At 32.2% G+C, this 25,599-nt stretch overlaps 2 protein-coding genes across 3 annotated transcripts; both read right to left on the reverse strand.

The window, feature by feature from the left end:
* Nucleotides 1–8,157: 8,157 nt before the first annotated feature.
* LOC111633779 lies at nt 8,158–10,552 on the reverse strand. 2 transcript variants are annotated; one of them, XM_023378410.1, is made up of 6 exons: nt 10,421–10,552; nt 9,936–10,030; nt 9,529–9,756; nt 8,750–8,851; nt 8,454–8,672; nt 8,158–8,335 (listed from the first exon to the last, which is right to left on the reverse strand). In XM_023378410.1, the coding sequence occupies exons 1-6, from the start codon at nt 10,461–10,463 to the stop codon at nt 8,321–8,323; spliced, it is 702 nt and encodes a 233-aa protein (XP_023234178.1). In that variant the 5' UTR covers nt 10,464–10,552; the 3' UTR covers nt 8,158–8,320. The 2 variants fall into 2 exon arrangements, with proteins under 2 accessions (XP_023234178.1, XP_023234179.1); XM_023378411.1 differs by having other exon boundaries at nt 9,936–10,053; nt 10,421–10,494.
* Nucleotides 10,553–17,911: 7,359 nt separating this feature from the next.
* LOC111633782 (nuclear receptor subfamily 2 group C member 2-like) lies at nt 17,912–20,534 on the reverse strand. Its single transcript, XM_023378413.1, has 5 exons — nt 20,437–20,534; nt 20,022–20,341; nt 19,834–19,950; nt 18,554–18,787; nt 17,912–18,098 (listed from the first exon to the last, which is right to left on the reverse strand). Exons 1-5 carry the CDS (start codon nt 20,477–20,479, stop codon nt 18,075–18,077), a joined length of 738 nt encoding a protein of 245 aa, XP_023234181.1. The 5' UTR covers nt 20,480–20,534; the 3' UTR covers nt 17,912–18,074.
* Between the last annotated feature and the right edge of the window lie 5,065 nt (nt 20,535–25,599).

A 25,599-nucleotide genomic window follows, 5' to 3' on the forward strand; every position in this document is an offset into this window, starting at 1 on the left:
TTCAGGGCTAGGCAGAACCAGAGAGGACTCAAGGAATCTCCTTGAAAAATTCCTCGCCTAATGAATATTTCGTTTGTTTGTATGGAAGTGTTACTAACCCTGAGATGTAGTCTTGTTCTCCAGTGCTGCATAGTGTTTTCGAAGAATGCAATGAGTGATGGATGTATTTTGTACATGTGTAGAATATGTAGCAGCCAACTGTGTGGAACACTGTCGAATGCTTTTCTGTAGTCTATATATGCCGTGTCTATGTTTCTGTGTTGTTTGTGTGTTCGCCGTAGAATGACAGATTCTATGAGTAACTGTTCTTTGCATTCTCTGTGATTTCTAGAAAAATTTATTTTATTTGCAGTGAAACTTTGATTAAACTGTAGTAATTTTTCAGGAAGAATCATTATTTTTACTGGTTTTCCTATAACTCCAGGATTAGTCCAAAAATCTAACTAAAGTATAAGCAACTTTCAAAAGAAACTCACAATAAAGTTAAAATACATTAAAAAATTTAAATTACTTCAGCATCATTGCGAAGCCATTGAAGAAATTTCAGATGGGCTTCATTAGATAGTGTAACACAAAATACAGAATATCTAAGAGACGTTTAATTACATTAACATTATCTATAATTAAAAATACGAAAAATGAAATAACCTATCCATCATATCTCTTTGGAAAACCGTCATCGTCGTTACTATTAATTGCAAAAGAGCTTGCAAGAATGCACACTGTTAATAAAATAGTCTTTTGCATCGTAAGATGTAAAAGTATTAAAATGAGAAATAAAATGTAGTTTTATACTGAAATATTAGGTCTTTATCATGATGACTTTAATTAAATATCGTTAAGGATATATATAATGAAACTAATGTTACAATTATGTTTTAAACTTTTATAGAATTTTCGGGATTAAAATTTTAAAAAGAATTTACACAATTATTGCTATTGAAGGTTACGTAAATTAAATAATAACTTTTATATTATTAATTATGATAGAAAGACATAACGGGTAAAGAACTTATAGTAATATTATAAATACACTGTATCAAATGTATGACTAATAGTTTTATTTGACTGTTTCTGTTTATAAGCATTAATTTATGTTTTAAATGTTCGTTTTAGTAATTCTTCTTAGATTTCATAAGTACTTCAATCGTTTCAAATTTGCGAATCTCGATGTTTTCAGTTTCCCTGAATCCAAAAATTCAAAATAACAGAAAAATATTCAGTGTGTCTTGGGGTCTATTTCGTTTAATATCTCAGGATGGAAAAAAATATTAATATTAAGAAACCAAATTTAACATGATAAATTGTACATAAGGGGCGTGAAGCTAATAAATTTTGACGGTTAATGTTTGTTTAGTTATGGCAATGAAATACTTGGGCGATATGCCTAGGGGGATACATCCTGGTAGGTAGGGGCGCCGCTAGCTGTCTGAACGCCCGTGTGCAATACCGATTATGCCGCCCCCTGTTTAACTACGACTACCTATGCTGAGCTTGCCAGAAAGGCTCTTTGCCGCCCCCTGGACGTGCCGCCCGCGTGCGGTGCACGCCTTGCACGCCCGCTTACGGCGGCCCTGCTGGGAGGTCTTTTTAAGGGAAACTGGCCCCTATTTAAGCGTTACAGACGTGAAGAAAACCGGAAAACTCCACGTGGCCAGCCTGTCCGAGCGAGGCGCGAACTCACGACCGAACTCCCAGTGTTCAGGGTACGAAGACTGCTTGGCCACTGGTGGGTAAAGATCGAGGAGTGGAGAGGTAGAGATGGGCCATGTTTACTTAATTAATCAAAATTTTTTGCCCGCGCGAAAAAATTTTATCGCGATTTTAATGAGCCTTTGATAAGGCTTGATCAAGGCTTAATTGCTTTTTTAAAATAATTTCTATGTATTTATATGGGAAATTATACCCCGACTTACGTAGTTATCGCTCGGTCCCACCTTCGCATTAGTTCGGGGTATTACTGTATAACACTGTTCTAGATAGTAATGAATTACAGGCGGTCGGACAGACAAACAAACAAACGACAGTAAAAATTTATAGGTTTTAAATTTTCAAATTGCAGGCCAAAAAGTTTTTATAATGAAAGAAAAAAAACAAATTACAAAGGAAATCGCCTGTTACTAATTTACATAAAGCAATGAATATTACGAACATTTCAAATGTAATAATTACCGTAGTTAAATCGAAAATTATTAAAATAATGTAATAAAAACAACTAAAACTGGAAAGAGTCTATTATCTCTCATTTTAATTATTAAATTACCATTTAAAAAAATCTTTTACATGTATTCTAATGTAGTTATACTTTACATTTTATATTGCAAGAAAATCACCAGTCAGGCAAGCTGACTTCAGAACCTCTCATTTAATTTTCTACATGAAAAGAAGGAACATCCTTGAATGCTTCATTTCGTACATAAGAATGTATAATTGGAAAAAAATAAATGCACTGTACTTATTATAACAGAGAAAAACAAAGAATTCGTAATAAAAAAATTCAAAGATTGTTACAAATTTCAATTTCCTTCTATAACGTTACTACTAAACCCATTTTATATAGGCCCTAATACTTAAAGAAAAGTTAATAAATCTAAAATTTGTTAGATATACGCACATTTTTTTCTATGATAAATTACAAAATTAATGAAATATAACTTAAACTTATTAATTTCCAATAATGTAATTTCCTACGCAGCATTTAGAAAATAAGAATATTAATGTTCTACACATGCTATGAGAATAACTTTATGGCATACCATTAATAATTTCTAGACATGATATCATTAATGGTTCGTTAATGGATTTCGATCAAAACTCGTTTTCTATTATTACTATGGTAACCTAGCAAGTGTGGTGTCGAATCCTCGTTCAGATACTTCGACGAAACTGCCGACCAAACTTTCCATTAAAAATCTTCGACAATGGAACAGAAATACAAAAGAAAATTTTGTTTGAAATGCTTCTTGCAACCATATTTATCATCGAGTTTATTATTTGGTTGGGAATATTTTACTCCTTGTAACCGTTATCGTTCGCATTGTGTATATGGCATTCTGAAACATTTTTATCAAAGATTTATTGAAATTTTGCTCTGGTTTCACTTATTAATCAGCATTTTCGTCACGATTCCTTCACTGAAGCGGAGTGTGCCTTGTTACGCCTTATTAATGGTTGTAGGTAACGATAATATATTTGTGAAAATAACATTCGTTATTGGTTCTTTTACTGTATCATACTTGTTTACATTTCTAAGACGTAACAGAATCAATCCCGTTTTGAATGTAAAAATTGACAATATTTTACAAGAGAAGATAAGAATTGATATTTAGTTATGCTGGCGTGTTATTATATTTACCATGACATGTATTATCAGCATACTAGTGACGATAGTAATCATATTCGTCATACCGGCTTTGATAATAGAAAATAATTATCATTGGGAAATAATATTTTGTTCGGTAGAAATGAGTCTTTGGAGTATTGTTTTGCAGGAAGTGTATTTTATTTTCTATTGTTATTTGTATCTTTAATTCTTATAATTCACAGTTTATTCACAGATATTTTGGTTGATATGTACTTTATGAAAAGGAATCATCCCAGTTTAAACACTGAATTAAGAAACTTAGTGATTCGACATTCAGAAGTTTGGTCACTCATTGAGAGACTTAATGCAAATAGTTTGCCACTTATGATATCATATAGTACTCTGATAATAGAAACGTGTCTGAGTTATTATATATTTAATTTTGAAGATTATGATCCGAAGATAAAAGCAATGATTTTAATAATTATGATAAGTTACTGTTTTGGTTGTATTCTTTTTAGCTTCGGACTTTCTTCAGTCACTTCTGTGGTAAATTTATTTATTTTTTAACAATTTAATTGCAGTAGATGTTTGTTAACCAGTAATTCTAAATGGTATGGGTCGAATTGCCGTGGCGATTAAGGTGTGTTTTCATACACTGACTCTTTCTGTTTTGTCGACACTAAGATGGACTTTTCTTAAAGACCATCGTGTGATGGGCACACCCACAAAATGTATTTGGGAATTCGCACCAATTCGATTCTTGGTCTTCCATAAAGATAAAACAGAGGTCTGAAATTGCAGGGTTTGAACCTAAGCGAACAACTCCAGAGATCGGTTGGTGTATCCCGGATACGATGGGCGTGTTTCTGAACACCCAGCCATTTTCATTACGGACCTTATCAAATCATTAATTGATACGGGAAAAGGCTCTCTTAGTGTCTATAAGACAGAAAGAATTATAAATGGCGTGTCGTGCGGACATTTAATCAGTGTCTGAAATACAGCACCACACCGCAACATACCTAGTAAAAAATATACAGTACACGATACAAATTTGTTTTGGATTAACGAATTTCTACTGTTATTTTATATTATAAATGTAATAAATTTCTTCTTTCGAAACATTTCCCGGATATAATATTTCTAGTTAATTAAATATAGTTACATTTAATAGCTGTATTATAATTTTCTGCTTTTCGGATGCAAAATTCATTTCAAGAAATACGAATATTTGCAAATGGCCAATTATCTTTAGAAAAAAAGTTATTTGCAAGTATATTATATATATACTTTTTACAGTATTTCGTTATATAATTGATATATTTACGTTACAGATTTTAAATTTCATGAAAAGATTCGGAAAAATTCCACTTAGAATTTCTTTTGATGGTTATTTCTATGCAAAGAAAAATTTTCCACTTAAAGTTTGTACATTTATTCATTTACTTGTATTTATATTTTAAAAAAAATTCGTAAATTTATATTGACAATTTTCAGATGATGCAAACATTACATTCAGTATTTTCCAGTTTGTTGAATATTAGAAATGCATCTTTAAGGAAGAGGTGCTGAAGAATTTCACGAAGGATCTGTAATAAGTAGAAGGTAAATACATAAAAAGCAGTAAATATTGAATTTCATTGAATATTGAATACAGAATTTTTAAATGTCTTAATTCTATACTGTAATGTTTATTGAAAAAGGTGCCGCACCCTTCGAGAATCTATCAATCAGGAGTGCCTTCCTGAAGCACTGTATAGAAAACTTTCACTTATTTACCTCTTAGGCTTGTGAAAAAACCCCGAAAACTCCACTTGGCCTACCAGATTGTGAGGCGATCAGTGCTTAGTGATTTTAATTACTCGGTTACTGGTAGTTTGTTTAATTGTATATGAATGTAAATTGTATTTATAACGTATTGTTAAGTTAAAATGTAATCTATCTATATCTATATATATATATATATAAATGGACGTGTATGTCCCTATATTTCACTTTTCCGCAAAAACTACACATCGCACGTGAATGGTGTTTGTATGTGGTGGTAGCCCCAAGTCTCCATTCGTGCATAGGGGTAGTTGCGTCTCGATAGCTATAAGGGTGCGGGAGATATGAGGCTGAAAGTGGTTGAAAGTGGCTTTCTATTTCGAATGTTTTGTTCGAATTTGTTCGAATTAAATTAGAACATAAAATTCGAATATTGGTTCGATTATAGAACGATTGTAAACGTTCCAGAAACGTTGAAAATAGTTCGTTTGACTAAACGTAAAAATTCTCTAATTAGTCTGGAAACGGGGGACCTAATTCTTGCATTCTGTGAAAACGGGTAAGATTAGCTATAATGTAATTATCTTAATCTTCAATATCGTTACTTTTTAAAAACCCAGCGAAGCGGGTCCTTGCAGCTAGTGATTTAAATAAAATGCCAACGTATAATGACGTCTGAATGCTGATAAATTGCTTCGGTAAATATACCAACAGTTTTATCATTTGTACCGGTATTTTCGGTAGAAATAAGTAGAGACGTGACAATTTTCTGATGTCAAAAACTTACATTAAACTCTTTCACATTAATTTATATTTTTACGTATTAAACAAATAGAAGCGGGGACATTTTAATTTAAACTGTAAAAGTAAGTTACTTTTCAGTTCTTTACAATTTATTGCATTTGATAAATTGACTAGGGGTGAGGCATTTCTATTGGATCTCTAATAGGAAAGTAGCTAAAACAACAATTGTTAAATGTTAACTTTTCTAAATATTTGGCTTGTAAAGCGTGTTAAAATAATTGTTTTCTTTGGCCAATATATAAGATTGTTTCCAAATTCGGGCTACTATAGTTTAATGTTAAATATGTAATGAGGCTGGCCAATGCGGTCTAATTAACCACACAGTTTGCAGAGTCTTCATCCCCATAATAAACAATTGTTTTTTTATTAATGCAGCCATAGAAATGCCCATTTTACATCTTTAAAAGAATAGCATAAATTATAGTATTTTCGTTAATTTGACAATTCACTATATCGATAACAACAGTTCATTCTACACAATAAAGTGTTTTCAACGATTAGAAACCTCGAAAAAAATTTTTACAGACGAATTAAAGTAATAATAGATATGTCAGGAGTTCACTGAATCTTTGTAATTATAAATGTTCTCAGGGTTGACCAAGTAAAAAACAAAAAATATTAAAATTTAATAGAAAGGTTCAAACTAGCAATTGCCTGGGGAAGAAGCAACAGGTCTTAAAATATACTTATATATCCTTCAACGATTTACTCGTCTTTTTAATATGCAAGAAATAAAATAACTTAAAACATAGATACACGTAACTAAGATAAACAACCAATGATTATGCAATGGTATTATTGGAAAAATCACATTCGAATCCTTTCCATTTTGTTCAACATGCCCATATACTAACAAAAACTGCAATAGTCATTTGAAATAATTGCAGAAGAAAGTATTCAGAAGAAAACTATGCAAAAATATAAAAAAAAATTTAGAAGTGGAACATTAGCCGAAGGAAGCAATGGGCATTTTTTAAAATTACTGTTTTAAACTGGTAAGCACGGAGAAAGAATTCTTATCAACTCCATCGCGATTTCGGCCATGCTAATCATAAAAGGATTCAGGAATAAGACATAAGCTACGGACAATTATAGCTCTTGCTCGCATCACAGGCAGACACACTACAAAAAATGAAGTTAGGTTGATCTGCAAATATAGTATATACCGTACTGTACATATTTATTCGTGTAATCGACATCTTTACGGGAGTACAAAAATGTATGATAATAAAAATGGTTTAGTTAGGTATCAGAAATTGATTATACATTCTTCATGTTTGCATGTATATATATATAGTAGAGCATCGATTATCTGACCCCGATTAACCGTCACCTCGGTTAACCGACCGTCCTAGTCGGCAAATTTCAAATGTCCGCTAGTGATGTGGGGCTACAATATTTGGCTATGTCTTGGCTACTTTAATATTATTTTTACGTGTTTTAGCTGGCAACATGGCTCGACCAGAAAAGGGAACCAGTATTTAAACGAGGCTTAATTTTCTAATTTTTAACAATACAATAGCGACGATTATTATTTTTTTAAAAAAATTGATAGCGAAGTAAATTAATAGAGATATACAAATATACTAATTACATGGGATATAATAATATACTACACTAATAATATATTTTTTCATACTTTTCGGTTATCCGACATTTCAATTATCCGACCAACCAGAGTCCTCAATTGAGTCGATAATCGAGGCTCTACTGTATTTCATATTTTTCATTTTATAGTCATGTTTTCGCTCTGAGAGCAGTGGAAAGACCCTTTTAAATTTACTATCAAAAATAGATAAATGGTCGAGACGGTAGCCTATCGAATCTGTGTGAGCATCTCTACAGTAATTTTTCATGGACATTCTGTCGCAGTTGTATCGGGACACGACCCTTATCATTCGGCAGCCCAATCTTCCGATGTGCATGAAAAAGCACACTAAGTACCCATAAAAATGGAATGAGAAAAATATTAAATCTCTAGTAGATTAGAAATCAATGATTCAGATTAAATTTCCGATATTCTTCTTCATTGATTTAACTTAGATATTAGTTTTATTACTATTTATTTATAACATCAAATCATACATACATAGTCTCATAAATCCGCAAACATACTACAATATTTTGACATATGTATTAAAGTCACACTTCACATATAAAAGTCATAAAACTTTGAAATTTATTTTAGAATATTTAAACGAATAAAGTATATTTTTCCTGTCATAGAAATTGCAAATTTCGCAGTATTTGTTCGTTTCAAATANTTCACATATAAAAGTCATAAAACTTTGAAATTTATTTTAGAATATTTAAACGAATAAAGTATATTTTTCCTGTCATAGAAATTGCAAATTTCGCAGTATTTGTTCGTTTCAAATAAAATATATTTAAACAAAATAGTTAAACATTTCACCAAATATTCCGCAATCTTCATGCATACATTTACGGAAGAATACCCTAAAATAGACAATTATTAAATGAAATTTTTCAACGAATAAACATAATCCTTACATGACAATAAATATACTACTGTTATAAAATGTATAAGTATGTTAAAATAGAGAATTACACATACCATAAAAATATAATTATCGATTTGTTCCAGACTTGGATAGTCAACTTCAACAATTTCTAAAAATCTACGAGTTATTTCTAGTACTTCAATTAGACGATTTTGAAAGTGTAAAATTTTCATTTTATAGGGATCAATGTACCTATAATCACTCTTCAAGACGTCGTGACAATGTAAGGATTCAAGCATCATTTGCATCTCTGTAACTCTGAAGAATATTGCCTTTTCAATGCAATTTAAATTATTTATAATTATAAATTTTAAATATTTAGGAAGAACAGAAATACAATAAAATTTACCTGAATTTCTTCATTTCTTGACAGTCGTATTCCTTCTAACCAACTTGAATAATATGATGCGATATCACGCATTATGTCATATTCATAATTAATATGATTCAACTGAAAAAAAAAATTATCAAATATTTCAACATATAAATCTCGATTGTAATGTAATATTTTAAATACAGAATATATGATCATGTATAAACTACATTTCGCCATTTCTTTATTGCATGTTATTGTACAACTTGATTTATTTGTACACAGCAAACAAACATAAAGTGGATGCCTCTCAGGATAGCTCTCCATAAAAAACTACCTATTTACGTGTTACAAATGTGAATAAAACCCAGAATAAAACATGGACGAAGAGGTGTTTATAGATCTTTAACTTTCTCAGTTTGCTAGCCTGGCTGAAGAAAGTATGAAAAGTCTGGAGATTCACTCCAACTTCTTGCTGTACAATAAGATTCCATACAAGTGCATTCTATTTTAATACTTATGTACTGTATTTTAAATATAAAGAGTTGACAGACTTTTTCTATAACAGTTAATAACTTACCGTAATTGTAATCAGATAAAATTTTACTATTTTATAAAAATTAATTTGAAGACACAGTCTGTCTAACCTGGGAATCGCCGTTTAGTATTCCAGAATAAAAACATTTACATCATCAAAAAGCAGCCTAAAAACAAAGGTCGGGTCGTCAAACGTTTGTGTTTAAGAACACTAAAAGTAAATAAACAGCGGTCCAGTTTAGACAGACTGTGTCTTCAAATTAATTTTCAGAACTTACCGTAAGATCACTCTCACTTACTACTGTTCTACGTAAAAGAGGAATCACATCTTTCGTATACCATCGATCTTCGTACCTTCCAAACATTTTAGGTTTTAATTCAGCCCTTTCATACAACATTTTTAAATGACAATATTTACATCCAAATCCATCTGGATTCACGTCCGTATTACATAAACCATTCATATTATCACAAACGTAATCTTGTCTCTCTCTAATACTGCTTATGAAAAACTCTATGCAATTTTTGCAGGCAGGACCTCCATAATAGTCTGTCCACGCTTGACGTTTTCCACATACACAGACTGACATGATATTTCTACCTGCAATACATACATTACTTTTACTTTCTTTACAATAAATCGTTTCTCAAAAGCTTTTACAAGTAGATCCCCCATATAACACNTAAAAAACTCTATGCAATTTTTGCAGGCAGGACCTCCATAATAGTCTGTCCACGCTTGACGTTTTCCACATACACAGACTGACATGATATTTCTACCTGCAATACATACATTACTTTTACTTTCTTTACAATAAATCGTTTCTCAAAAGCTTTTACAAGTAGATCCCCCATATAACACTGTTGATAATTCCGTGTTATGTGAATTTTATTTTGTACGAGTCACTTAGATTTTACAAATACTGTGTGTCGAACTGTGAACGGCTCACGTATTTGTGAAATCTAATTGACTCGTACAAAATGGAATTCATATAACACGGAATTATCAACAGTGTTATACGGTGGCCTTCTGTATTAATCTATATATAAAACTAAAAACAGATAGTAACTTATCATTAATATTATACTCTATACTCTACTTTATGAATGTAAATTAATATAAAAATTAATGGAATTCAGAATAAAGATGCAAAACATTATGGACGTTACCTCTAATATATCTAAAATTTTCTATTTGTTCGATAGTTGCCATGATTGTAGATTATTTAAAAGATTAAAATTCAATCACATTCGATGAGCAAGAAATGTAAATTGAAACTTGAATTTTTACTCTTATATTATGTTTAACTGATTTGCATAATATTTACGTTTTACTACGAACTCTCACTCGATTTATCTAATTATTATCCAATTAACGATGTTAGTAATATAAAAAAATATTTATTAATTTTTACTCAAATGTTTAATGATTTTAATAGTATTTTAGCAATTAACGGGATGTCATTACAAGAATTGCAATTTACAGTACATTTACAGGTTTATCTTTATTATTGTTAATAGAGAGTTTGAGGCACAAGTTCACACTTGGCAGTTACGTATACATACTTCTAACTTAGATAATGTTGAACTTTTTTGGTTTATTACGAAAATCGGATCGTAATAAAGAAATGTATTACGTGATACGAAACATAACCTTATTGCTGTATCACGTGACAGCCCAGATGCAAATTTCAGCGAATTTTTTCCTATAGAAAAACTTTGAAACTAAACTTTTTATTTAGAAAATTGAAATTTCATGGTCAAAAGCATGCGTGTGAAATTTGATTTATTTTAACTGTTTGCCTCGTGAGACGAACAGTTAATAATCCGTCAAAGTCACTTTCTTTAGAAAGACAGACACGGAAATGACGGAATTGGGCGCAAAATGCAAATTTTTAACATTAAATCGAGTCACAATGCAACAATAAAATTTTCTGGTTGTTGAGAGAGAATCTATTGTTGACTCGTGCGATTGTTTAATGCGAGTGCTTTTTCAAGTTTTGCTTCGTTTGCAGAGATTGTTTAAAGTGATGTAAGTTTACACTATTATCTTTGCAGATTTAAATACTCTAACTTTGATCAGCAAAATATCACAGTTGTCGGCGATAAGATTTGATCGGTTTTCTTCGGAGGATTCGAATCTTTCCATTGTTAAAGCAAAATATAGATTAATAAATAGCCTAATTTAAAATCTGTTATTCCCCGCTATTGTTTATAAATTACATACGTATATACATTAATATCTCATATGAATCTTAATTAATTAAGATAATTGCTCTATTTTCGCAGTTGTTTTGTGTCAACGGAATAGTACAATTTTTATAAACAAATTTCTCTATCGAACATTGAAAATCGTCGAAAAGATTAAAATTATTATATTTTAACAGGAATCAATCATTTTTGCATTATAAATTTACAATTCAGATTAGAATAGGAATATTTCTCAATTAATTCTCTCATTTTCCTTTGCAGAATGGAGAATTTCAGAGAGTTGAAGTTGCGCATCTCGGACAATGCAGAGTCCGAGGATGACGCCTGGTCTTGGCCAGGTGTCATAAGGGTGCTTCCGAAGGATGCGGAGGAGAAGTGTCATACACCGGACGTCAAACGGGTGGTGGTCGTAACTCCGGACGACACCGCCTCGTCTCTCGTCCAATATCTGGAGGGGCGATATCCGGAGGTTCCGGAATGGACGGTGGAGACATCGTCGGGTGAGACCGGAGTGGACAGAAAGGAGCCCGAAGAGTCCGTCGAGCGTAAAAGGCCTTGGTGGAAAAGGTTGTTTTGCTGCTGGAAGACATAAATCTCTTCTCTGGCCAGGCCTTCTTGCGCAGATTTCGACTTTTCACCCAATGTAACAGCGCCATTCGGAAGTGACCTTTCACCCGAATATGACTCTAACCAGGAATTGATCTTACACCCGGCTACGACTTAATCGACTGGACTTGACTTTCTATCCCAATTTACGGACAGATACTTCGACACTATTCGAGATTCGGTTAAAGAGCATATAGAATAACGACACTGACATCAAGCAGTGTTCTCGTGTTTAATTAAATGCTGTTTAGATGAATATAACCGGCCAAAACAACTTATATTCCACAGATATTTACACTGTATTTCATCCGGTGTTCTACTGCTAAAAAATTTTACTGCCAAATAACGAATATTCGCCACTAAAAGTGATACCAGACGAATTTAAATAAACCAAAAATACACGTACTCGGTTTGCGTACTCCACGATCATAATTATTTTAACAGTTAAATTTGTACATTTAATAAAACTAATTAAATTTTATATGAAATGTTTACATATTCGATATTTATTAAAGTTGCGTATTTTTTGATGAATTTATAATTAATAATTATATTTATAACAGTTATGACGAATGACGAAAACGGAAAAAATCTACCCAATTCATAACGAAAGAAAAATATTTAAATTTAATGAACCAAATATAACTTTAAACAGTTCGAAGTTTGTTGCAAAACAATGGCATGAAAAATGAAATTTCATGCCATTCAAGTTTTACAAGTTTAACGAAATATTCAGTCCCCAAGACCCTTATATATTTTAATACCTTTCCAAGTGGGGCTATAGCACATTAATAGCGAATCTGAAGGAGAAGGTGCGCTTGAAATTTCCGCCGAGGGTGACGGAACAACCGACGTCACTAACCGATCGTAAAGATCGGGTTTGATCAAGCAATATAGAACCAATCCTACAAATACCATTACGGAACCTACAGTAAGGAAGACAATGGATACAACCATGTGCACTTTTAATGCCATGTTGTTCTTTCTGGAAATAAATAAATAAATAACTTAAATATACTACATTTAAAAGAGAAAAATTAAAATGTTTTTCTATACGCAATAGTTGGATAAGAAAATGTAATACACGAGTGATCTACCAATGGGTATTGCGTGCCAGGACTTTCTACAGGAAACTAGGCTTAATTTTGGTATTAGACAAGTGAAGAAAACCCTGAAAACTCCACGTGGTGAGGTGCAAACCCGCGACCGCAAACTGAATGAAAACGTTCGAGAAGGAATTTTTAGCATCTCTTTCACGGTGGGATCTGCCTCCATATGCCTCAAAATAAAGATCGATTGCGTCGTGATCCTCCTCAGATTTTATTTTACCCCGAAGTGTAATAAAAAAAAATTTAAAGTGACTTTTATACTATGTTCCAGTTTGTTTGTTAAGTTATGGCAACGCAACACTTGGGCGATCTGCCTATGTGGGATGCCTTTTAAACAATTTAACAAAATTATCCTTAGAAATTTTAAAATAACAGTTAATGGAATGATTAGGGGCAGCAGGCCCCGATTAAGTATATAGTCAAACCTAACAACAATGGCCTCTGAAGGGAGCATTAAAAATGGCCGTGGTATGCAGTTTTATTTAAAACGGCAGTGGCGTGCCGTGACATTTAATGATAGGGAAGTAAGAAGTAAGAAATAAGAAACAGCTTCTGTAAGAAGCCGACTTCCAGGGGAAATCAATTAATTGCGTATCAATGATGATTAGGGTCCATTCGTATCGTTTGTTCGATAAGGCAGTAAAAACTGCAGACTTCTCTAAATGTATTTCTAATATCACAATTACATTTCGAATCGATAGCCACAATATAAACGATAAAACTAAAAATAAAATAATAAAACGTGTGGTGGATGTACAGTACATACCTGCTACAAAATATTCTTCAATTGTATTAATATACTTTAAAAGAAAATTTGTAAAAGAAACGTACATAAAAATATTCTTTACTTTTTAAATCTTAGTCAAATAGGTGACTACGAGTGGCTAATGGATTGAATCAGAGACGGTCCTGGTAGGTGCATGCACGCGGGCTGCCAAATCCCCAGGGTGCCGATACCGGTCAATGTCAAATGTTTCTTTTGACTCATTACTAGTATACCTGAAAGGAGGCGACAGGGTTTCTCGCCACACCTATAGAAATCTAAATAGGTTGAACTTAATAGATTGTCCGTCGTTTGTTTTCTAACTAATTCGTTTTAGGACCAGGGTTTACGGAAATTTCCAAAATGACTCTCATTGAACTAGAAAAATAACTTCTGTTTTTCTTATCTAATATTTCGAAGAAATCAGTCCCCACCGTACTCGGTTAAGCTTTTGTTTAATTTCTTAAGTAGAAATAAGTTGAAACTGATTACTTCGTACTTCAATATTTGTAGTATTGGCAAAGAAGTGGAAAGACAATCGTGTATTTAAGGAAAATTAATTCTAGAGCTTTTTTGTACTTTGTGCATCTCATTTATTAAATTTAGTTGTAAATGATGCTACCGAAGTAACAGTTAAATTTTTAACATTGTACAATAAATTTTCTTGTACAATGTAAAAACGTATATAAAAAAAAGAAAATTTAATATTTTAAAATTATATGTAAATGCACCATCTTGCCCCACTTGTGGGATAAGGTGAAACATTATTTTTATATACAAGAAGCACAAGTTAAAATGGTTAAACTGTCGTTTTGTTTAATATCGGCACAAGAACAGTGTGCCCATTTATCACAACGGCTACATTTAGCCCAACTGTCTGTAGATACAGAGTATACCGTCCACATTAGAGGCATTCTGTGTCATTTGTCTTATGTTTCTTGTTAGGCCTATCCTTGCTGAAGGGGCCCGTTTGTCGTCTCTGCAGCAATAAAGTCTGCCTCCGAAAATACTTCTGGATTCATCGACCATATTCATGGTCAACCTGGGGCGAGACAGGTACCCCATCTTGCTCTCAATGTATACTTTTCATACTGACTGCAAACACAGGTAAACTTCATTTCAAAACTAAACAATTACAGTCTTAAAGGTAACTTTGAATACCATAGTATTTTTTTCTAAAAGGTAATGTAAAAGTTCACAATGATACTTACTTTGTAGAAACATTGTGAACTTTTATGCGTAAAATTAGATGAAGTATTGCTGAAACATGAAAAACGTATCTTACTTCCAAATAAAGAGAGCTATTTGGACGTTCTCTCGCTCCATGATCCATTTCAAAGTAGACATTTAGTTCGTGAAATAACAGCTAGATAAAAGCTTATTAATTTAACCACAAATAAACAGACGTCCCCGTCTTACCCCATGACCCCATCTTGCACCACCTTCCTATATATATATTCCGCTACAGAGATTTTTGTTAGCTGAATTCCTCGTAGATTTCTTGGCAAGTTTGAACAAATTAAGTGTTGATAGATAGAGATGGGTCTTCACATGTGCAATAAGCCTTTTGTGTTAGGATCTTATGATCCGTTCCGGAGATATTCCAAAATTTTATAATCATTTTGTATGGAGTTGATAAAAATTTTTTCCAAGAATTTAGTATCGGGTTTACCGACCAGCCATCTCTGTATGTAGTTTACGAAAAAAACAGCGGTCCTGATCATTCCAAACTTGTATGTCATTATTCCTTTCTTAACCAGAAGGACTTGGGTTTTATTGAATATATCCTGCTGCTCTGAGGAACTGGGATACGAATGGGTCGAGAAATCCTCAGGAATTTTTCAGGTGGTGGTAAGTCCGGATATGTCGGGCCCCGTGCTTCACCATTCTTCCGCCCCGTTGTGGTCTTTCCATAATGGGCTTACTGAAACATTCCCGGCCCAGCAGTGTCCGTGCGGTTCCGTTCCCCCAGAATACTGGGAGTTCAGTCGTAGATTTGCACCTGGCCGGAACGGGATGGTTATTTAAAGTTTTCCGGGTTTTCTCCACGTCTGTAATGCCTAAGTAGAAGTCAGTTACCCTTAAAACACCTCACGGAAGGCATTTCCCCTAGGCAGATCGCCCAAACGTTGCGTTGGCGTAATTTAACAAACAACAACGATAGAACATGACCTCTTAGTATCCACGGGCGAAGAGTTTTACAAAATGCGTCAAAACAAATGAGTCGGACGTGAGTACTCGTGGTTGGAATGTTAACGTGTTTTTATCGTCATTCGCATTACGATAAAATCACGTTAACCTCACGACCACGAGTACGTACGTCCGACGCATTTCTTTTCTCTTTGTCAGTAGCTATTCCGCGCAGATCCAACTTGCAAATTCGTTTTCTAATCTTATCCTCTGGTAACGTGATTTTCAGTTATTAAGTTGTTTCGCCGTTTTTACAGAAAAACAACTCGCATTCGTTATCTGACTATTGCAAACACCTTTCTGGTTTCTTTGCCTGCTTGAATCTTTATGAAAATTTCCACTCAAAGTGTTCGATAACGTCAGCAAATCTAAAAGGAAAATCAAAGTTTTGATTACGACCCAAGAACTGTTAATACGCCTTTTCTTGCTGAGATATGTTTTTATTAATCAAAACACTAACGTTTTCAACCTCAGGTTTCATCGTGGACTGCAGATGATGGGGAACTGCAGATGATGGGGAAGCTGCGAGGATGGTCACTTCATTCCATTTTATTAGACTTCTCTGTGCCATACAGAATAAAACTGTGTTGCAGTACCCTTTATTGTGCTTAAGTTTAGTACTTAAATTCTTTCTTGTGAAGCCAATATAGTTCTTCTTACTTCCTAATTGTTGATTTTCAAAAGAAATTCTATATACGCCTGCTTTTTCTTCTTTTTTAAGTATGCTTAGATTGTATTGAAAGTTGTTTAATGAAGTACGGTAGTGCGCTAGAATAATTTGGTTTGGTTGGATAAGACACTGAAACACACGAAAGTTCTATCAAGGAGGAAAAATGGCCATATTCAGGTTTTAGACACATGAAGAAAATCTGGGAAACTGCAGCCGTTGAAAAGCGAATCCGTTACCAATTACCAAAGTTTAGTAATATACTGGTGGACTCGGCCCAACAATGATTAATTAGTAAAATCGTTTTGGAAAATCTACTAGTGTTTCTTTTCCTTTTACTTTGGGAGAGCTAAGCCCCTTGGCTCACCCTCTAGATCCGCTACTGGCATGATGACTAAAGCTTTAATTACGCGCTTTTGTGAATTTATGGACTGAAATATATAAACAAGACTTGCATAAAATTTAGTGAGTGGCACTGTTTTTATTAATTTTAAATTAAAAGGCCTTGTTTGATGATCAACTATATTAAGAATACAGAAAATAACAGAACGCATTTTCGCAAGTGCAATGCCATACGTTGTAATGATTCATCAGAGGCCTAGTTGTAAAACCAGTGAACCACTGTACACCGATCGCGGATTCGTGCCACGCAAACGGGCCGGCAGCATAAAGTGTTATGGGTTTCTTCACGTCTCTAATACTTTAATAGGAGCCAGTTTCCCATTCAAATTCCCCGGAAGAACGTTCCCATATCATATCATGTGTTACATTACAATTTAAATACATGGAATAAAGTAATGTTAAAAGTTATCTTCTTGTTGATATGATCGTAATCTCTAATTGGCCCACTATTGAATAGTGATTTGCTCTATGTATACTTCACATTTCCGTTCCTTTGACAAAAGTTTTCAATTACCAAATTCTCGAACTGTGTTAGAGCAAAACCGTATTGTAGAAATGCCGTGTTGTACGAAGGATACCCGTAATTACTTCTTTCATATATATATCATTTTTATTTTATTTAGAATTGAAAATTTCTCTTAACTTGTCTCAATATTATAAAAGAAAAACAGCGCAAATATAAAATTAAATTTTATTTTATTAATGTTTTCTACATCAAAATAGTACATAACAGATATTTAACAATTAAGTATAATTATAAGTTTCAATAAAAAGAATTACACATTAAATTCAATTGAGATAAAATTCACAAATTTTCGTCTGTAGACAGTACAAAATATTTTATAAATTGCTATGATATGGTGATCTTTTTGTTTTCTACTCTGGAAGAATTATCTCACCCTAAAACATTAATTGTATTTAATACAGATTTTGCTGTTTCTAATTATTTAAAAGAACGGTTATACAGTATATAGTATGATTTTAATTAAGAAGTGTTCAGAGATGTCTGTAGAAAGAATTCTTGAAGAAATCCCAGTTTAATTTGTTATACTGTCCTCAATATTCGTTTTCAATTTTCAGAAACAATGTTAATTCGGTTTCTAAGGAAAAATTTGGTGGCTGTATTCCCTTAATCTTCATATTTCGTATGTTTTCTTACGAATTTCTGGTATAAAAAGATTTGCGAACGGTTCGTTTAATTCTTATACCGGTTAACAGTCATAGTGCTCGTGCCTGATGGGTTCGTATTTAATTTATGTCATATTGATGGACAGTTTGAATGTTGCCTATTCATTTTTTCTTTCTAGAGAGAAGTCTAAACACGTACTTTTTAATTATGATCACTTTGTACTTACCTTAAAAGTGAAAGCAAGCATTTGTTTCAAATCGAGTTTACATTGTGGACAAATCGATAGATATATGCGTAACAGATGCAAAATAGGTTTTGTTGTACAGTAGCTGGAGTAAAGTTTACATTGGTAGGGATCAATATAACGATAGTCGGATACAAGCACATCATGAACATGAATCGAATCGTTAATTACAGCTATCGTCATTCCTCTCTGAAGAAGTTCAGGATCTTCATTCGTCTGAGGAAGAAGCAACTTGTTAGACTTACAAATAAAAACTGTCATGTACAGTACATAAAACACTAACATTGAAACCGATTCTAGTGTTTTATAATGTTATGCAAAATTTAAACTTATTTGTTCATAAATAAAAAATATTAAAATAATATTTTTATTTATGCCCAGATTATATCAGAATACGAGTATAAATAAAATCAGATTTCAATCGATGCTTTTACTTATGTTACTGCTATTATGCAGTATCGCTACAGTGTAACTTTTTATTGCTTACTTTCTGAGTTAAAAATGGGTCAGCCCAGAGAATTTACTTTTACTTTTACCTTTACTTTTGGAACATACTTGTAAATCGTCTATGTGTTGTTAAGTATATCTCTTGAGGAAAAAAAAAAACATTAAATAATTGTAGGCAGAGCATCTTTTATTTCGTTCAATGCGTGTATCTCTTAGTATTTTCAATTTTCATGTTACTAGATTTGGAAATTTCAGTTGAAACTACTGAAATTTTCAATGTTTTCCACGGTTTATGAATCACTTTATTTTACTAAAGTGAATTCTTATATACAGTTACCACTTACTCTTTGATTACGCTAGCTGCAATGACAATAATATTCGAAAATGGAGATGGCATACTTTTGAAATAGAAATTTACATCCAAAGTAAAATTGCTGATGAAATCCGAATGTTAATTAGTATAAAATGTTTATGTCAATTGCGCTTTCCTTATTATCAACAGAAGTAAGCTTCCTAAAGAAAATAACTTTAGTTATGTTTGCTTCAAACACCATAATGGTAGAGACATCCAGAAGCTGCAGAAATGTTATTTGCAAGATTTAACTCAAATTTATTATATTATTAAAAGTTCTAAATGAATAGGACTTAACTGTAATAACCGGCGCTTATTATGGTAAAAACCGTAGACAGGTGGTTACAATTTAAAGTTATCGTAGTTATGACGGTTACTGTTATTTACAATATGTAAATATACATATTGGTAATAATCTTTATTAATTATAAATGGTCAAAACTGTTTTGTAAAATAAATTTACCTGAAGACCTTGATTAAACAACATAACTTCTCTCTCAAATACCTGCAACCATTCATAAAAGATGCTTTCATAATTGGAGACAAATTGTCGAATCATTTGTCTTTCGGTAGATAACACCTAATTAGATAAAAGAAATTATATATAAATCTTCGTTTTTTTAAATATATATCTTGAAAAATGTTATTTACACTGGTATTGTGTCTATATGAATCTATATCAAAATTCAATGTACGATACATATCTCGCATGTAATATCCATTTTCATGTCTTCCAAATTTGATGGGCATCATTCCTGCCTCATACAATCGTTGTAACTGACAAAATTTACATCTCCTCACTAAATCTCTTCTAAAAGTGCATATTCCAATAGCATTAATACAGGCATAGCAACTTCTTTTTATAATTGATTCTATGAAGAACCGGGTACAAGGTCTGCAAGTATAATTCCCATAATAATCTGTCCAGGCCTCACGACCACAGTCTATACAGCAGGATATTATTACCCCACCTTTAAATTAAATAATAATTGTATGTAAAATATCCCTCGTATTCTCATATTAACATAAATCGTTTATTATTGTATTAAATATTTAAAGAAATTACCTCTGTTTGATCTAAACTCGATAATTTGCTGTATACTAGTCATTTTTATTAATTTTTAATCCAACTGACACAGTATTGTTGTCAAAACCACCATTGCCATTCCTCATTTGCATAATTTTAAGAGTTCTTTATAATTATTATTTTTAAAGACTTTGCTCTATTAATAGAACAATAATATTTTTCTTATATGAAATTAATACAAAGTAATATTTACTGTTGGTAAAAGAGTAATAAGGAGAGTATGTTGGATCTTCTAAGTGGCATGCAGCGAAATAAGCAAACCAATAAGAAAGTTCATTTTGTTTGAATTGCATTATGTCAATTCCATTGCATAAGCAAAAAAATGAGTAAATAATAAGCTTAATAAGCAAACTAATTGCATACCCTGTTTCATTTCAAATAGACTATGCTATTGCTTTTCCTGATATAGCCTTTGTTATTCAACTGTATTTGAGCTGCTTTACTAGATAACGCGTACATTGTTTTATGCATTTAACTGTATTGTAACCGTCTTAGGATGCTTTATGAAGACGCGAAAAGAGGAAGAAACAGACGAAAGAAAACTTTCCGGATAAGAACTCGCACTCTACATGCAGCTTATGCAGAACAGCGATACGGAGGATTCGCGAGAAATGCAGAAGTTTCCTTCATTTTCGAAAGTTCAATCCGTTAAATTTTATCTCGTATTTTCCTCTTTTCTCTTCTGAGTTGGCTCAGTAGTTCGGCAGTCTCACTTCTCAACGACAACAAAATGGCAATGATAAAGCAGCCCGTCTATCTGTCGAATATCAAGAATATGACCCAAGAAACTGAACTAGAGGCTCACATTATTACAGAGGGCAATGAAAAAGCTCATAAATTGGCTACTCAATGCAACGCCATTCTTTCGCTTATAATTTCACCAGGTCTTATTTATACGTTATTATACAAATGACATTATCGAATCCTTGCAGGCAGCATAAAGTTTGGGCATTGATTTCATTATGACTGAAATGTTTATTCATCAACATCAGCTAGTATTTCCATATTAAGCTTATTGGGCTGCAATTTGAAAAAAAAACTGTAGACCTATAAATTCCTACTTTCGTTCTTCTGTCTGTCTATCCTTAATCTCGAAAACGGAATTATATACGTGAAGAAAGAGATCAGATATGGATACTTTATTGAAGGATTCCCCGATTGATTGTACTGAACTTCAGGTTTGCACCGGAAATCATATTATTTAAATTGAAATGTTCTCCTCTGAAAGCAGTTAATAGATGATCTGCACGACTCTATTGTTAAAGGTAAAGTATGACATGGGAGCAAGATACTATTAATTTGAGGTGGAGAGCGTATATTTTTGTGTATATATTATGTTTGTATTAGTATTTTACCTTCCTTTTCTGAACTGTTCTTTTCCAGAAATGGGAAAGAACAGTTCAGAAAAGTAGTGTAGAATATATTATAACAATTATAATACATAGTAGTATATAATACTAGTAGTGAGAATGTACTATAACAATTTCTGTAAGTTGATTTGTATCAAATGGAAAAGATGATCGATCGACTTTCTCATTATGTGAAATGGATTCCCACACGTTTTCTACTTTTCAGTTAACTAAACAAGAGGAAAGTTATTTGGGGTTATGTTCGGGTTGTATAGTGACCCAGCAGTTCGAGGTTGAGCTTATGAGTTTGTGGATTTGCTCAGTTGTAGTGCAATGTCTACACGCGTGTTGCCACGTGGAAGAACTCCGCATCCAAGAAGGACGATTCTGACAAATCTTGATTTTCAGCTTCTACAGTACTTCGCAATAAGATGCCATAATGATATTTTCCCACAGAAAGTGAACAGCTCTTTGCTCAACAGCAACATTGCCATCTTGAACAGTTACCAACATAACAAAAAAATATGTTATCTGGCGACAAACGTATTGACTGTCAAACAGACTGGTATGTGGCATATCATTTACTACAAATGGAAACTGTAGCGGTTGCAACAATATCTAGCAATACCTATTTACAGGTTATGTATTCAGTTTTTCTCGTATTTTCTCATAAATTTCTGTACATTTTATACCACGCGAGTTTCTGTATGCTTCCGGTATGCACGCTCTTCAATCTCTGAAGAAGATACAGGTAACCTCCGTATAACACGGCACTTCTATAGCACGGATTCCCTCTAACACGGTTCGAGAATTGGAAACATTCCCGTATAACACGGTGCTTTTATAGCACGGTTCGGGAATTGGGTAAAACATGAAATGTAACAAAGGGTGCGTTCTTTTATACCACTGCGTAACTCCGCGCGAGCATTCTAATTGTTTTCGTGGCTACTTTAAATGCTCTTTCAACAAATAATCCATTTAATGGTTAAATTTTACAATTCTTGTAAAATTTTGCCTCTTATTTTGCCTCTTCTTTTTATCTCTTCTTATTTTATTCTTATTTTGTTCATTTTAGAATTATAGATTCCTCCATCACGATACTATCGATAGTGCGGGCGCCGCCATTTTTCATTTACCGCTGTTCCTAAATGCCTACAAACAGCAGCGCACTCCCCGTTGCAGAGTGACCGCTATTAACGAACGCACCCAAAAACTGTTACTAGTTGATGATGCTCATGCTGAGATCATCATATAGGATGAATAATCCTCTGGTAAAATTATTATTTAATTAATTAAATAATAAATAAGTATTTTACCTATGAAAAAAATTAATAATAAATCTGATTTAAACAAGGATTTTTAAAGCATGTTTTTTTTTTAATTTTTGGAACCTTACCCCCTTTTCGCACTAGTTCTTTGTTTCGTATATAACACGGATTTGCATAACACGGCAATTTTTTTGGAACGTAACTCCCGTGTTATACGGGGGTTACCTATATACTGCATGGCTACACTATGTTAAGATTGACTAATAAATCTGCGAAACGTTAACAGGTTTAAAATATTATTTAAAAAATTATTATAACACTTAGTAAAAATAAACATTATTTATATCATTTTCATTGTTTATTTTATTTTTTGCTTATTAATTGTTTTTCTTCTAACTCGTAAGATTCAATTGCTAATTTTAAAGACATAAAAGTTGCATTTCATTATATTCTATAAAAATATAAGAACGTCGTTTAGAAATCATTAGGAAAAGAAAAAATAATAAGTTCCGTAACTTTTCCTGTTTTTATAAGATTTTATTTTAATAATAACTATTAAAATAATAAATTCTTAAAAATTTTTCTTTTATACTCTATCAAGCTATCTCAGCACGCATCAACACACGCGCCGGTATTAATACAATTTACATATTCTTTGATACGGTAATGTTCTATAACACGTCTTTTTACAAGATTTTTTACTTTGTACAATATTTTAATATTATTTCGGTCAATAATACAGTTTGTTATACTGCAGTGTTGTTGTTGCTACGGGGATTCGGTTCTGTTTAGTCGGATTGATGCCTCATGCTCTTTCGGTCACACTTCAAGTTTTCTTCCTGTTTCTCCAATATAATATTTCTGTTCTGTACATGTACCCATCAGCCTATATACGACTCCCGCTACTTCTAAAGGATTCTTCGATTGTTTCTCATTTGCTTTGTTAATTAAACAGATACCAGTAGACCCCCCTATAACACTGTAGATAATTCCATGTTATATGAATTCCATTTTGTACGAGTCACTTAGATTTTACAAATACGTGAGCCGTTCACAGCCCGACACACGTATTTGTAAAATTTAGTGATTCGTACAACATGGAATTCATATAACACGGAATTATCTGCAGTGTTATAGGGGGGTCTACTGGTACTCTTGTTTAACCTATTTCTTTGTTCACCTACTAAGTTGACAAAAAATAATTCTTTAATATAATTTTTATATTTTTCATAAAATTTTGAAATATACGGAATTTTAATATATAAATTTTCTATTATTTTATTTTTTGACATTATATCTATTATTAATACCACTTATTTACAAGCTGTTGTGGATAATCATTTAATAAATATTTTTTCAAGAAAGGTTCTTAGTCTCTATTTCAATATATTTTTTTAATGTTGTTTTATTAAATATTTTCCTTAATTCCATCAAAAATACATTTCGTTTTATTCCCATAGGACAATATGATTTATGGTTAATCACATTACTATTATTACATATTTTTTCGTACTTACGAAACGGTAATGTTTCATTTTGTCTTGTAATTGTGACATCAAAGTAATTAATTTCATAATTTCTTTCTTCTTCATAGGTAAATTTGATGTTATTATTTAAACTATTTGCATAAATCTTGATATTTTCGGCTGTGGTGTCTTTTGAGTCGTACAAAATGAATATGTCACCCACATATCTAGTATAAAAAACAAAGATTTTTTCATCTAGTGATGCCATACAAATGTCTGCAAGTTTTGGGCCGACCATTGATCCCATTGTTAGAGATTTTAAAATAATTATTTTTAAAAGTAAACTGTATAAATTTTAAAATGTGACAAGGTAAATTATATTTGCTTAAACTTTTTATGATAAATTTCCAGTTTATTGAAGGATACATAGATTTTACATCCAAACTTAGTAATCTATATGATTTCTTACTTTGACCATGCATTAATCTTGAGATCAATTGATCTGCATTTTTTATGGTATATTTAGAGTCAGGTATACACTGCAAATAATTTTTTTATATAATGTTCCAAATTATATAGTACTGAGTATTTAAAATCCACTAATAGTCTAAAAATCTGTCTCACCTTATGGGTTTTAAGTCTAATATTAAGTTGTGGGATACGTACATTATTAAAATTTACTATCTTCTTAAAATCTTGACTTGTAAACTCTTTTCTGTATGTTTTGATTAATTTAATTAGTTTCTTTTTAATATCTTCCGTTGGATCACTGGGTAAAATTTCGTATTCATTTGTAGCTACTATTTGTTTTTTCTTTTGCTGTAAGTCTGAATTTTTAATAATTATAAGCGCATGAGATTTATCTGCTTTAATAATAGAAATTTGTTTATTTTTAAAAAACTTAATTAATCTATTTGTTTTTCTAGTTATTTTAATTGCCTTTTTATCTAACATATAATCTCTGTACGCACCTTTTCCTTTATATTTTTGAAGATCTCTACTTAAATTTTTCCTTAACTGATTTTTATCTTCTTGTTTTCCTGAGATTCGTTGAATAAT

The sequence above is a fragment of the Centruroides sculpturatus genome, unplaced genomic scaffold (genome assembly GCF_000671375.1).
Source record: "Centruroides sculpturatus isolate CEXI.00-Female unplaced genomic scaffold, Cexi_2.0 scaffold723, whole genome shotgun sequence".
NCBI classification, from domain to species: domain Eukaryota; kingdom Metazoa; phylum Arthropoda; class Arachnida; order Scorpiones; family Buthidae; genus Centruroides; species Centruroides sculpturatus.

Coding starts and splice junctions, on each gene's coding strand:
- LOC111633779 (XM_023378410.1), bottom strand. CDS start 10,463: ATGGCAACTATCGAACAAATAGAAAATTTTAGATATATTAGAG. Junction 8,852..9,528: donor TAAGTGAGAGTGATCTTACG/GTAAGTTCTGAA, acceptor TTTTTTTTTCAG/TTGAATCATATTAATTATGA. Junction 8,673..8,749: donor CAAGAAATGAAGAAATTCAG/GTAAATTTTATT, acceptor TGCATTGAAAAG/GCAATATTCTTCAGAGTTAC.
- LOC111633782 (XM_023378413.1), bottom strand. CDS start 20,479: ATGACTAGTATACAGCAAATTATCGAGTTTAGATCAAACAGAG. Junction 18,788..19,833: donor TGTTTAATCAAGGTCTTCAG/GTAAATTTATTT, acceptor CTTCTTCCTCAG/ACGAATGAAGATCCTGAACT. Junction 18,099..18,553: donor TGCTTGCTTTCACTTTTAAG/GTAAGTACAAAG, acceptor TTAATGTTTTAG/GGTGAGATAATTCTTCCAGA.